Raw genomic sequence first — 15,143 nt, forward strand, 5'->3', positions numbered from 1 at the left:
CTATAGTTATCTATGAGAATGCAATATTAGAGAAATGTTGGTGTATATTTGCTATAAAATCATGGGCATTCTTCTCTAGCTCTTTAATATAAAATTATCAATTGATGGAGGGACTTTAGGAAGGTACTAGTACTCCCTGGATGGTGCAAACAGTTGAGTGCTTGACTATTAACATAAAGGTTGGTGGTTTGTACCCACCTGGAGGTGCCTCAGAAGAAAGCCCTGGTGATCTACTTTCAAAAGGTCACAGCCTTTAAAACCCTATGGAGCACAGTTCTACTTTGCAACACAGAGGGTTGCCATGAGTTGGAATCGACTAGATGACAAGTGGTTGGTTGTTTGGGTTTTTTTTTGCAGGAAGGTGCTGGGCTAGCTACAACCTTATTGATTTTTTTCTTTGGTATAACAGTATTTGTGCTGATTTTTTGCTGATTTTCAGGAGTGAACAGAGTTGTTGCCCCTTAGAGCAGTAAGTATTGAGTCCCCTTTATAGTGGTTTTGTTTTGGAATACTAATTTTCTGAGAAGAGATGCCTCTCAGTTTTAAGCAAACACCACTGAGAATGATGCAGCAGCTTGTCCAGAAGAACTGACTTAGTTACTGCTTCTGTGAAAAGCGACATCCTAGTTTCCACGGGAGGAACTGGGGAGGATGGTTGGGGGAGGTTATTTATCAAAGCCTGTTCTTTTCCATCGACTGGCTTCCCTTAAAAGGATTCTCATAGCTAAACATTGAGTGCTTTGTGTGAATGCCACAAATGTTCATTGTGAATAGCCTTTTACATATGGGGTCTTAAGACTAGTGATATCTAGAGGGTTTAGGGGATGGTTGGCTTTATTGTACTGATCTCGTAGGGAGGAAAAAGCAAATAATAGGAAATAAAATAATTACTGAGACCATAGAAACTATGGTAAATCATATGTGTCAGTAGTACCCTGTTTCCATCTGTAGAAAAGCTGCCTTAGGAGCTGCTGTTCTAGTTTAGGGCATAGAAGAGTGGAATCTGTGGGAAATGTACCACATCTGCTTGTCTGTTTCTTTTTAGCGTGACTTGAAAATAGAGCAGCACTCCTGAAGAGAGGAAATAGTGGCAGGTGGCCAGTCTGCGCCTGTAGTTTTCAGGTAAATGTCCCTATTTATTCAAATACTGACTGCATCCCATGTGCCAGGCCTGTTGGCTAGTTGGTGTCCATCAGGAGACAATTGGGAGGCAAAACCATTTGCCCCCAACAAATTCAACCTCCAATGGGCAGTAAAAGACTTGGTAGGAATTTGGTGGTTATGCTCTGAAGTCATCTAGGATCTCAGATTATCTGTGTCATTCAGTCTGAGGAATTTATAGGGAAGGTGGAAAGGCCTTAATTAAATGATACACACTGCTAGAATCTGCTAGCAGTTGGACTTTGAAGTGACACTAGTGTCTTATGGCAGATTGCAAGTTCCGTGAGGGAGAGCTTAGTGTACTGCTACATCCCAAGCACAGTGCCTGTCACGTGGCAGGAACTCCCTGAATGTTGAATGAAACACTGAAGTCACGGGAAAGGGGTTCCTCTTTTGTATTTGTTTCAAGGGTTTGGCAGCAGGATCTGGAACCAAAGCTTCCGGGCTTTTTTTTAAAAATTGTTTTATTGTGGTAAAAATATATGTAACAAAACATTTGCCAATTCAAAGTATTTTACATGTATAATTTAGTGATATTCGATATGTTTACATTGTGCAACCATCACCTCTGTTTACAAATTGTTCCACCACCATTAAAAAAACTCAGCGCACCCTAAGCAATGACTCCCCCTCCCATTTACATCTGGTAACCACTTTGGTCTCTGTACATTTGCCTATTTCATGTAAGTGGGATTATATCATATTAGTCGTTTTGTGCTCCTAACCTTTTGCAGTCAACATTCAGTTCATTTTGCTGTGTGCCCTTGAGTCAATTCCTGTGTGACAGGGTAGAATTGCCCCATAGGGTTTCCTAGGCTGAAATTACAGGAGCAGAACACTTATAGTGATGCCTTTATCCAGGTCTAACAGGTTACCGAGGTATCTGAAACAAGAATACGAAAACTGAGGAATCACCCAACAGTTGTCAGCTCTCCAGGCTAGTGTGATGCCTGTGATGGTGTTACACTGTTGGAAGAACAAGTGTTGCCTTTATTGAGGTCTGGCTCCAAGCACTGTTTTGGTGTTGAGGCCGAGTACCTTTGGGTAGCATTTGCACCTCTGAGAGTGGAATGACTCCTCCTGTGGAGTTGGTCCTAGTCTGGGTGCAAACAATTTTTTTTCCCTGTTAGAAAAGGACAGCCTGTCATTCCTTTCCTCTTGATTACTAGGTGCCTTGACCTGAATGAGAAACCTGCCTCCATCAGGACCTCAGATTTCTTGACAGCTCTGCGTGACACCAAGATAAGTAGTGTATGTAGTCCTTTTATCATGTAAGATCTAATTAATTTCCTTCAGCTCAGATGGATGGAAAAACTTATAAAAGTATGTTTTTAAGTTTTGTGGAGTATCAAAGTTTTAGAGGATATTTTGAATCTAAAGTCCAAGACTTAAACTAACCCCTCATTTTCTAGAGCTTCACTATTCAATAGGCACAAGCTACATGTGGCTGTTTAAATTGATTAAAATAAAATAAAATTAAAAAATTAAGTTTCTCAGCCCCAATATTTGTTTGACTAGTGACTACCACATTGGAAACTCAGAACATTTCCGTAAATGCAGAAAGTTTTATTATATAGTGCTGTTGTAGAGCAAGGATCTGCAAAGTTTCTGTAAAGGGCCAGATAATGTTTTAGGCTTGTGGGCCATATGCTGTCTGTTGCAACTACTCAGCTCTGCAGTTGTAGTGTGAAAGCAGCCATAGATAATATGGCAACAAATGAGCATGGCTATCTTCCAATAAAACTTTGTTTCTGAGCACTGAAATTGGGATTTTATAAAATTTTCAGTGTCACAAGATAGTTTTACCCTTCACCCTTACCCCACCCCCCACCAACCACTTAAAAAAACATTAAAACCAGTCTTAGCTCCAAGGCCATTCCAAAACAGATGGCAGGCCAGAATTGCCCTGTGGGCTATAGCTTGCCACCCCCTGAACTACAGAATGAAATTCAGGCCTTGAGAATTGAACAGCTCATTAGTGACCCACTCAGAGCCAGTCAACCTCTTGGAGTAACAACATGTCTCCCTGAAAAATTCCATGGTCAATACTTTTGTCTTATAGCCTTAAACTCTTCTCATCTTTTAGAGGGCTAAGGTAACTTTAATAAATTATTTAGTAGTAGAATAGTCTTTATTTGCATGTGTTTGGGGGTTGGTTTGTATATACTTTTTGCAGGGTTACTTTTTTCATAGTGATTCTTTCCATTTTTAATGTGCTCTCAAGGGAGAGGTCTGAAGGAAGAACAGCAGTCTTTGGTTTTTGGCAAAGCCCGGGATCACCAACTTAGTAAAAGGTAGTGAAATAAAAATGGCCTCTAAGGAAAGGGGAAAAACTTAGATGTTATGAATAGCTGTAGGATTTAAAATATACAGAGTTTCAAATTCCTCGGAGGTGCAGGTTGCCTTCCTGACCACAGTAGGGCTACCCTTGTGCACAGAGAAGGGCTTCTATGTTGATACTTGTATTCAGTGGCTCAAGAGGTTTCAGTGGCTTAATCATGCAAATTAAAATGATTTAATGGGATTTCCTACTTGATAACTGAAGCTAGTCACCTACTTATCCCTGTTGACTTAATTATTTTTTTTTTTTAAGCAAAGAATTTTATTTCCTGGTAGGTCTAAGAAGACTTACATCATGATGCAAAATATTTCAAAGCACCTTTTTTTTTTTTATCCCATCCTTTTCTCTATTTTCCCATGAGACAATAAAATTCCAAATGGACTACTACTATACTATAAGTACCCAAGCCTCTTTCTCCTGCCATAGGTAGAAGTTAGTAAACACAAGTGCCTTTCTTCAAGTACCATGGTAAGAGGAGAAGCATTAAAGGTGAGTAGGGGACCCCAATTATATTTTAGAGTTTTCCCTGGCACTTGTCAATATTTTACTTCCTTTTTTGCAGGGTTGAAAGAAAATACTGTCAATGGATTTTTTGCATTTTAAGTTTTGGATCACACCTAAATTTTAAACAGGAAAATAAAATCAAGAGTAATAAATTTTGCAGTCCCCAAAGGGACACAAAAAGGTGGTTGAGTGCTTAGGAATTCACACAAAGGAAAACAATCTGCTAAGAGCAACTAATTAAGAACTTAAGAGTGACAATGACTCCTGTGAATCTTGTTGATTAATTAGGGCTTTATGAACAGCTCCAGTTAATGGACCTGTCAATATTCTCTTAGAAAACAATTTCATTGAATTAACAAATTAACTAATACTTAGAATGTCTACTTATCAACACCAGTCCCCTCACTGCTATTTAGGAACACTTTTAATGAGCTAAGTTTCTGGGTCATGTACTTGTCAAATGAATAATCTAGGGCTTGGTTCAAAGAAGCCCCCCTGTTACTTGTCTGGCCTTACCTCTTGTCTAACAAAAGCCCCTGGGTGGTGAAACAGGCTCTGCTGCATTATTATTAACCAAAGCCCATACGGTATTCAGAATTCCATAGTTTTTACCTAATGTCTCTTTTCTGATCCAAAATCTCATCCACAATACCATAGTACATTTAGTTGGCATGTTTACTTAGGCTCCTCTTGGCTGTGACAGTTTCTCAGACTTTTGATGATCTTGACAGTTTTGAGGAGTACCAGATAGGTATTTTGTAGAAAGTCTTTCTATTGGAATTGTCTTTAAGTTTTTCTAATGATTAGAATGGGATTATGGGGTTTTGGGGAGTAAGACCACAGAGGTAAAGTACCATTTTCATCATATATCAAGGGTATGAACTATCAACATTACTTAATACTGTTGATGTTAACCTTGATCACCTGGCTGAGGTCATGTTTGCCAGGTTTCCCCAGTATAAAGTTATTCCTTTTTCTCCCTTTCCATACTATATTCTTTGAAAGAAATCACTATGGATAGCTTACTTTTATGGAGTGGGGAATTGTATTCTACCTCCTAGAGGGCAGAGTATCTACATTACTTACTTGAAATTCTGCTCTGGAGATTTGTCTCTTCTTCTCCATTTGTTTATTCAGTTATTTATGCTCTGGTGCCCCTTTGGCATATCCCTGCCATTGTGGGCTCTTTTCAAAAAGCATTTCTTTGCATTATGTGATTACAATCTGCTCCAGGCTGATGTTAATGTATTTCCTGCCCCAGTCCCAGAATCAACTATTTCTCCAAGGAGCCCTGGTTCCTGTTACTAGAGAATGGTGTTAGGAACCAAGATCTGGGCAATAGGTGTGCTCATTGTGACTGAAGTGTCGCATCTATGCCATATCAGATGACAGAAGAAGGAAGATACGTATACTAACCAGGATCCTTAGTTCATTGCCCCCTATATTTTATAAACATTCCATTTTTAATATTCAATGCATTTTTATTCTGTGGTCTTCATTTATTGTTTCATTTGGAATAGGTGGTTGAGCCTGTTGCCTTTTATAATGAATGCACAAGTCCTCAGATGACTGATTATTTTTACCCTATGAGCTCATAGTAGAGGACAGGGATTTTGTATCAGCTGCTGGTCCAAGGAGGAGCCAAAGCCTAGGCCCTAGTGTCCAGTTCAGTTGAATGAAAGTAAAGATATATATACTTCAAGGCAGAGACCCTCTGAGTTAAAATCTGGGCTCCTCTAGAGTAGTAAATGTCCATTTTACCCTCAGTTGTAATTCTCTCAAGAACTTCCAGGGGACAAAAGTAAAGCTATCTAAACTTGTTGCGATATGCTGGTAACCCTAGCCGGTGATGGGTTGGACATAGAGTAATGAATGGGAGGAAAAAATGGGACAGAACAGAAAAGTTCTGTCCCAGCCCCAACTACTCCTATGCCCATGGCACTTTTCTACACCAGTCTTCTATTTCTTATCCTTCTATGCTAGAATCTAACCATGATTATTCTTTACAGGGGATTCTCATGTTTTATTTCCCAGACCTTCAACGTCCCTCTCGTTTGTGAATTATCTCCAGGGCTAGGACGACAACCTATGCTAATTGCTCATCTTGTCAGAGTCTGTGGTCATTTAACTGCTAACCTTTTTGTGGGTTTATGGCTTTTATTAACTGTCTGCTTGACATTGGCGTTGAATAAGACACACTGCCTGTTGACCTTAACATGCCTGTCAGGCCTTGCACAGTCTAACCCTTACCTCTCTCAACCTCTTATCTTTACCATCAGATTCCCTTCCTGCCATACTGCTGTTTTCCATTCTGCTTTAACCTTTTCTTCTCTACTTTGTTGTCTACTTTGAGATCTCAGCTCAGTAGATGATTCTGCAGTCTTTGCTGACTGTCAGAGCACCACCTTTCTGTCACATCATACCACAGAGCCAGGTTGTTAATAAGTTTTCCTCCAATTCTGATGCCAAGTTCTTCATATAGTCCAGTTTCTCAGATTATTTGTTCATCATGCAAATTATGAATAAGTATGGTGAAAGGATACAACCCTGATGCACAGCTTTCCTGATTTTAAACCACGGTATCCCCTTGTTCTGTTTGAATAACTGCCTCTTGGTTTATGTACAGGTTCTGCATGAGCACAATTAGGTGTTCTGGAATTCCCATTCTTCACAATGTTATCCATAATTTGTTATGATCTATTCAGTTGAATGCCTTTGCCTAGGCAATAAAACACAGGTGAACATCTTTCTGGAATTCTTTACTTTCAGCCAAGATATATCTGACATCAGCAATGATATTCCTCGTTCCACGTCCTCTTCTGAATCCAGTTTCATTTCTGGCAGTTCCATGTCGATGTACTTCTGTAACTGTTTTTGAATGATCTTCAGCAAAATTTTACTTGTGTGTGATATTAATGATATTGCTTGATAGTTTCTGCATTCTGTTGGGTCACCTTTCTTTGGAATGGGCACAAATATGGTTCTCTTCCAGTCGGTTGGCCAGGTAGCTATCTTCCAAATTTTTTGGCTTTCAGTGCTGCATCCATTTGTTGAAACATCTCAATCAGTATTCCGTCAGTTCCTGGAATCTTGTTTTTCACCAATGTATTCAGTGCAGGTTGGCTTCTTCCTTCAGTACCATCAGTTTTTGATCATATGCTACCTTCTAAAATGGTTGAATGTCTGCCAGTTCTTTTTGGTACAGTGACTGTGTATTCCTTCCATCTTTTGATGTTTCCTGTGTCATTCAATATTTTCCCTGTAGAATCCTTCAATGTTGTAACTCCAGGCTTGAATTTTCTCTTCAGTTCCTTTAGCTTGACAAATGCCAGTCATGTTCTTCTCTTGGTTTTCTAACTCCAGGTCTTTGCACATTTAATTATAATACCTTACTCTGTCTTCTCGAGCCACCCTTTGAAATCTTCTGTTCAGCTCTTTTACTTCATCATTTCTTCCATTTGATTTAGCTACTCTACGTTCAAGAGCAAGTTTCAGAGTTCCTTGTGACATCCATTTTGGTCTTTTTTTTTTTTTCTCCTGTCTTTTTAATGACCTTTTGATTTCTTCATGTACTATGTCCTTGATGTCATCCCACAATTCATTTGCTCTTCAGTCATTATAACCTAATGCACAGATATTTGGGTGAAAATAAATTTAGCTTCAAAAGTAGTAAAAATAATGGACTTGCAGAGATTTACTGTTCAAATTTGAGACATCTGTTCACTCAAATATATGTGGAGGTTTCTGTTACTTTTTGCTAATCCGTAAATACCTTTACAGTTAGAAAATTTGTGAAACATCTTTAAGTACAAATTCTAACTTATAGATCGTATCTTACTAGCAGGTGTAGCACTGCCAGGTAGGTGCCAGGATAAAACTTACGTTATAAGCAGATTTAAATGGGTAATTTTAACATGTTTACTGTGGGGCTCTATAAAGTAAATAATTGAATGTATTTTTTTCTCATTTTAGGGTATTCATGTAACTGTTGTGGGAGTTAGTGCCTCACTATAGAGTATTGGCAGCATTTACTGTATGTTGACCATGTGCCACAACTGCAAATTTCACTAAAGAAAATTCTGAATGCCAAAAGACCATAAATAAAAAACAAAAGAAAGGCTAAAAGATGTTTTCCAAGTGTTTTCTTTTATAAAATTTCTATAAAAGTAAAAGCCCAAAAACTCAAAAGATAAATGGGCAAAAGATATGAATAGTTCACAGGTGAGTCTTAACCCGTTATAATAGGAGATGCAAATAAAATTTATAGCTGAGATTCCATTTTTCAGCCAGCAGATTTTCAAATTGATTTTGATAGCAGTTATCAAGAAATGGGAAAACACACTAATTTGTTGAGAGTAAATTGGTACAACCTCTGTGGAGGGCAGTTTAGTTTTTAAGATTAAAAATGCACATCTTCTGACCAGACAATTACAATACAATTGAAATATTTCATTTTGTGAAATTTTAATTTTAGTAGAACACAGCTGTGCTCACTTGTTGACGTAATTGTGGCTGGTTTTGCACTACAGTGGCAGAGTTGAGTGTGGCAGAGACCATATGGATACAATCCTAAAATACTATCTGGCCCTTTACATAAACTTATGGAGTCTGTTCTAGAGCAGCACTGTTTAATAAAACTGTTTAATTAAAAAAAAAAAAAAAACTTTCTGGACTTCCTGGGTGGTTGTGTTCTACATGGATTTGGGTGGGATTGGGCTGGAACTTCCAGGATAGCTCTCTTGGTGACTTGCCCACTTTGGCTTGCAGCTGGTAATGGCTGTCTCCTGGATGCTCAGCTGGTGCTGTTGACTAGAGGGCCTTGGTTCTCTTCCATATGGCCTCTTAAGATGTCTTGGGTTTCTCACAGCATGGCAACTAGGTTTTAAGTGGATGAAAGATACTTCTGTGTTCTATTGGTGTAAGCCAGTCACAATGCCATCCCAGTACTATGCTGCTTAAAAAATCAAACCTGTTGCCCTCAAGTCAATTCCGACTCATAACGACCCTATAGGACAGAGTAGAACTGCCCCATAGGGTTTCCAAGGAGCCCCTAGTGGATTCGAACTGCCGAACTTTTAGTTAGCAGCCATAGCTCTTAACCACTATGCCACCAGAGTTTCTGACTATGCTGCTTAGTGTAGTACAATTCCACTAGATTTCTGAGCTCTATGGGAGCAGAATCCCTTTATTTTAACTACTGTACTGGATTTTCCCCAGCATATAACAGGCTTTTCAATAGTAATTGCTGAGTGTCAACTGATCATTGTTAATGGGATAGAGTTGTGTCTCCGAGAAAGTTATGTTGAAGTCCTAACCCCTATACTTGGACATATGACCCTGTTTGGGAATAGATGTTTTCTTCTGTATGTTAATGAGGTCAGACTACAGTAGGATACATCCTAAATGTATTCCCTGGTGAGTGGTGGTTTATAGAAAGAGAAAACAGGAGAGCGACACAACGGGGACAAGACTGAGGAGTCATCTACAAGCCAGGGAATGCTGGGGGCTACTGACAAGGACTACTCCTAGAGCTGATGGACTTCTAACCTCTAAAACTGAGACAATAAATTTGTTTTTTAAAGCTACCCACTTGTATTTTTTGTTGCAGCTGCACTGGGAATTAAAAATAATTGGGTTCAGAGGTGTTAATCCCATTTTTGCAATGTTTTTAGTCCTTTTACTTTTGTCAGGTTTAATTTTTTAATTCAAAAGAATGTTATCAATGACATGACTAACCATATTCAACTAATGAATCTGTTTTAATAAGTTGGGTGATGTTCAAAAATTTGTCCTTACTCTCTTATGTTTGTCATGCTCTGCTCAAAACTGTAGAAGGTCTTCATTACTAGCTCAAACCAAAATTCTCTGTTGACATTTAAAGTCTTCCGCTATTTAGCTGTACGATGGAAACCCTGGTGGCATAGTGGTTAAGAGCTATGGCTGCTAACCAAAACGTCAGCAGTTCGAATCCACCAGCTGCTCCTTGGAAACCCTATGAGGCGGTTCTACTCTGTCCTATAGGGTTGCTATGAGTGGGAATTGACTCCACAGCTACGGGTTTTTTTAAGGTTAAAAAAACCAAACCCGTTGCCATTAAGTCGAATGTATCATTTTATGTCCCACAGTCCAGTCCAATCTTTGTCTGAAGAGTTGGCCTCAGAAATTGTTATAGTTCTGGGCTGATAGAAAATCCGGGGGCCATGCTTTCCAGGGTTCCTCTAGTCTCAGTCAGACCATTAAGTCTGGTCTTCTTACTAGAATTTGAGTTCTGCACCCCACTTTTCTCCTCCATCAGGGACTATCTGTTTTCTCTGTCAGAACAGTCGTTGGTGGTAGCCAGGCACCATGTAGTTCTTACTGGTCTCAGGCTGATGAAGTCTCTGGTTTATGTGGCCCTTTCTGTCCCTTGGGCTACTAATTTTCTTGTGTCTTTGCTGTTCTTCATTCTTTACTCCAGGTGGTTGGGACCAATTGATGCATCTTAGATAGCCGCTTGCAAGCTTTTAGGACCCCAGATGCCACTCACCAAAGTACGATGCAGAACATTTTCTTAATAAACTTTGTTATGCCAGTTGACCTAGACGTCCCCTGAAAGCATGGTCCCCAGGCCCCCCCCTTGCTACTCTATCCCTTGAAGTGTTTGATTGTATTCAGGAAACTTAGCCTTGGTTTAGTCCAGTTGTGCTGACTTCCCCTGTAGTGTGTGCTGTAGCAGCGAGCTCTTAACCGCCATGCCACCAGGGCTTTCACTTAGAGCTCTCAAAGTCTCAACTGCAGTTCTTGCTCTGAGGCCTCATTCTTTGCCATCCATGGTACACACCACACCCCCTCATAAGTAACACCAATGTGATCAGTTTCCTCACCCAGGCCCACCGTGACACCACACCATCAGGTTTCCTTGTTTGTCTCCCTCAGAAGACCAAGATTCTCAATAGCTGGCAATTTGACTTACCTGTCATTGTATATCTGCCCTCTAGTAGTGTCCTACGTGGAATAGGCATTTGACGAATGGAGTTGTATTAATTCTGGTCTCCTTTGTGTGTTCACTGTAATATTTTTTAAGTGTCTAATATTCTGACCTACAACATCTTTAAGCAGACCCTCAGTAAGTAATTACTGAATTAAAGAAGTCTCTGACTTTTTCTCCACACGATCACCAGATGGCATTACAGCCTTATACAAATGCATGGGTAGGTACAAGTCTGAACTGGAATTTGAAATGCAGACATGTTTCTGGCTTCCAGAGGGGCATCTGAGAGCTGGGTATAACAGGAGTCTGTTGGAATCAAATGCTCAGAAGAGTAGAAAGATCAGATTTGTTGTGGAAAGAAGATACTTAGACTCTTATGCCTTCTCCAAGCCTGTAGAAAATCGTACAACATGGCAGATTAGTTACAACAGATATTCCTGATCACTAAGTTCATCTGAGTCCTAAAACTGAAGTCCCAATTTTCACAATGGCCTTTTCAGAATTTTTTCTGCTTCTTACAGCTCCAGCCAGCCTCAAAAGATGTACCTCCTTCACAGAGAAATTTAAGTTACCTGAGTAGTGCCCGTCTTCCTTCCACCAGACTTAAATTCCTCAGCACCATCCTCTCCATTTCTCTTGTTAGAGGCATCTCTGTCTACAAATCCCATTTTATCCTTTTAGTAATCTCCATTACAGATTATCCATTCTCTTCCCAGTCTTTTCAACCACCTCTTTTCTTTGATAAAAACATTTCAATTGTGTTCAAGTCTTTCCCATATTGAAACAAATTTCCCTCAACCCTGCTTCCTCCTGGTCTCTATAGCCAAAATTTTTCTGCATTGGGTAGTTTGCATCTCCTTCCTTTCCATACACTCAGACCCTCCAGTCTTCTTTCTCTCACTTTACTGGAAGCAATTCTCAATGTTACCAATGACTTTCATGTTGCTAAATTTTCTAGATGTTTTTGGTCATCATATTGACGTCTTGGTAGTATATGACCTTGTTGATCACTTCATCTTTGAAATGCTTTGGCATTCCACCTACAGTTTCTTCCTATATTCACCTTTTCCCCTTTTCATTTTTCTCCTTTGTCATTCACCAATACCTGACGAGAGTTTCACAAGGCTTGAACCGAAGGCCTCTTCATGATACTGTCTTCTCATCTTTCAACTTCCATTGCTTCATTTACTTCATTCACTCATAAATATGCCACTAACCCTTTATTTGCTAGCTTCCCTGAGCAGAAGACCCATATATCCCATGTATTAAAAGTAATGTGTCCCAAACTGAACTTGCCCTCTTTTCTCCCCAGCTGATCTCTTCCAGTGCTCCTTTTCTTAATAGCACTGTCAACCATCCAGTTGTCATTCATCCATATTTTTCTCCTTCATCTCCCATATCTTGTCAAATAACAAGACTTGCTTATTTTCCTCCTAAATATCTTAAATTTATCTACTGGTTCTCTGGTGTTCTCAATCTTTGCCCCCTCCGTTATCTTCACAGTGGAGCCAGAATAGTTTTTCAGAAATATTTTAATGGCTTATTAATCAAAAGGGATTTTGCTGGGTTTTGCTAAATGGCCAGCATAATGCTTTAAAAAGATTTTAAAAATTTGAATGCCATTAAGCAGGACTTGAAATCACTAATTTATCTCTGGCTTGAGGTGCCTGCCTGTAACTCTGCATTTGAATAAATGTAGCCTACCTCTCTAGCCAAAGTCTATCTCAAGGTCTTTATATATGCTGTTCCTTCTGCCTACCTGGAAAGTACTTCTCCCCTTCACCTAGTTAATGCCTAGAATCAAACCAGTTTCAGCCCAGTTGATTTCGTCTCATGGCATCCCCATGTGAGAGTAGAACACATGTCTTCAGTGGCTGATTTGTCAGAGGTAGATCGCCAGGCCTTTCTTTTGAGGGTCCTCTGGATGAACTTGAACCTCCAACCTTTTGGTTAGCAGCCAAGTGCTTAACCATTTGCACCACCCTGGATTCCAGTTAATGCCTACTCATCAGATATTAGCTCAAATTTCAGTTACTTAGGAAAGTTCCCATCCCTCAGAGTTACTCAGCTATTATCACCTTGTGCATATATTTATTGATCCAATGTCTGTATATAACACAAGCTCCAGGAGAACAAAGATTGCTTTTATCTAGTTTATTATTTTCCTGAGGCCTAACCACTGACAGATTCCAGAAATACTTCTGGAATCACTGACTAAACCAGATTGAAGTAGAACAATATTGTGAACCAGGGGTTTGCTATATATTTGGTGGATATATCAAAGGCCGTTGGCCTGAGAGGTTAACTTCATTTTTACAGCAATGCCACCATCTGGTATTATATATACTTAGCTGTCTGGTTAAGAGTCTTCAAGAAGTCAGACTGACTCCATGTGCTAGCTTTGTCACCTTGGCTAAATTATGTAACCTTTTTATGCCTCAGTTTTCTCATTTATCAATAAACCCACTGCAGTTGAGTTCATTCCCGCTCAGAGACCCTGTAGGACAGAGTAGAACTGCCCCATAGGTGTTTGCAAGGCTGTAAATCTTTACAGAAGCCAACTGCCACATCTTTCTCCCTCAGCTAGCAGACTCAAACTGCAAACCTTTGGGTTAGCAGCCAAACACTTCAACCACTACACCACCGGGGCTCCTCATCTATCAAAAGGGATAATAGTACCAAGGTAAAATGCTTATTGTGTTGTCTGTTGGGTGCCTTAAGAGTCTATTCCAATTCAGCAAGCCCACGTGACAGAGTAGAACTGCCTCATAGGATTTTCTTGGCTATAATGTTTATGGGAAGCAAATTGCCAGATCTTTCCTGAGAAGCCACTGGGTGGGTTGGAACTGCCAACCTTTTTTGTCGGTAGCTATGCCTCTTGGGCTCCTTATCTTGTTGTAACAAACCCTTTTCTATTTAGATTTTGGTCATTTGGAGGGAATGAGCTGCTCCCCCACCCCGCCCTCTCGGTGACCCTCCGGCACTGAATTCCTGATTTGGCAAGCAGCCAAAATGGTATTCCCTGTGGTCCTTTTCCCTGGCACTTCCTACAATTCTTCGACAAGTAATTGGAAAATCAACAGAAGTCGGGTCTAAACCAAGGACTCCTGCGACTCACTTCTATTAAATCTCTGCACTATGCAATTTAGGGGTCGAAAAACACCTGTTTGGGAAATGGGACTCGAACTCGTGTGCTATAGTTTTCAATCCATTCCCCGTCTCAGCTGGGTGTAGGAGAGGCGAGCTCCAACACTAGAGAACAACGACGGGAACGCAAAGCTCTTAACGAGATGCTCGCGCAGGCGGGGGCGGCGCTTGGCGCGCGCCGAAACTGGACCCGAGAGGGTTGGGGGCGCGCTCTCGCGAGAGTGGATTGAGCTCTTGGGTTGCACCCGCTGCCGCCGCCGCCTCCTCCCAGCGCCGTTGCTGCGGGGGATTGTGGGAGCCTCCGAGTCCCGCTCGCTGGGAGAGAGAGGTAACCTCTCTTTTTCCCTCTCCCTTTTTCTTAAGGTAGGCGTGAGGCGGGTAAGAGTTTGGGTGGTGTGGCTGGGGGCTCTCTGCGCCCACCGGAGTGGGCAGCGACGGCGACAAGGGCTGCGGGGAGCCGGCGGCGCGCCTTTCTTGCTCGCTCCCGCTCGCCCGCTCTGCCTCCCGCCGCGCTGCGTATGTGAACCGCCTGATCGGCGGCCGCCATGTTAGGAGCGCAGTGGCGGCGCAGCCAGCCTCCGCGGGCGGCGGAGGTGAGCGGTCCAGGAGGGATACACGCAGCCAGTCAAGGGCCTGGGATGCGGAGGTTGAGTTGGGGGGCGCGGAGGACTGCCTAGTGGCCGAGTTTCCCGCGCCCTAGGCTTGCTGTGGGTGGGGGCGGGACGACGAGCCCGTTACCCGAGGGCCGGAACGCTGAGGGGGGGGGGAGGAGCGCTCGAGGCCTGAGGGACGGAGTGTCCATTGGGGGCCTCCCTTCTGGGGAGGATAAGTAAGATAGCGAAATCGTGGTGTAGAGCTTGCCCCAGTTACAGGATTCATAGTGCGTTTGCGTTCCCCCCCCCCGCGTCTGAAAATGTGCCCCAAAATGGAGGATTTCGCAGACTCTGAAAAGCTTAACCATTTCACTAACATTTCTTTCCCTGTTACGGCCTTTGCGCCGTTGCTAGCCGATTGCTTCAT

General features: G+C 41.4%; 1 protein-coding gene and 1 non-coding gene across 9 annotated transcripts in view; both read left to right on the forward strand.

Annotated features, from left to right (window-relative positions):
- Positions 1-1,052: 1,052 nt before the first annotated feature.
- MATR3 (matrin 3) overlaps positions 1,053-15,143 on the forward strand; it is a 41,155-nt gene continuing 27,064 nt past the window's right edge. For 2 of the 8 annotated variants that reach the window (XM_023735594.1, XM_023735596.1), the window contains exon 1: positions 14,374-14,486. Coding sequence is in view for 2 of the 8 variants with exons in the window: in XM_004381054.3 (XP_004381111.1) it covers positions 14,669-14,716 (48 nt within the window). In the remaining 6 variants the exon portion in view is untranslated. Of the gene's footprint in view, positions 1,123-2,330; positions 2,413-14,324; positions 14,717-15,143 lie in introns of those variants that run through there. The other 6 variants (XM_004381051.3, XM_004381054.3, XM_004381052.3 and 3 more) reach the window with 5 other exon arrangements.
- On the forward strand, positions 2,076-2,275 carry LOC111821385 (small nucleolar RNA SNORA74). The gene has a single exon (XR_002824818.1). It is a non-coding gene; the product is annotated as a small nucleolar RNA SNORA74 (small nucleolar RNA).

Source organism: Trichechus manatus, unplaced genomic scaffold, assembly GCF_000243295.1.
Source record: "Trichechus manatus latirostris isolate Lorelei unplaced genomic scaffold, TriManLat1.0 scaffold00080, whole genome shotgun sequence".
Classification (NCBI taxonomy): domain Eukaryota; kingdom Metazoa; phylum Chordata; class Mammalia; order Sirenia; family Trichechidae; genus Trichechus; species Trichechus manatus.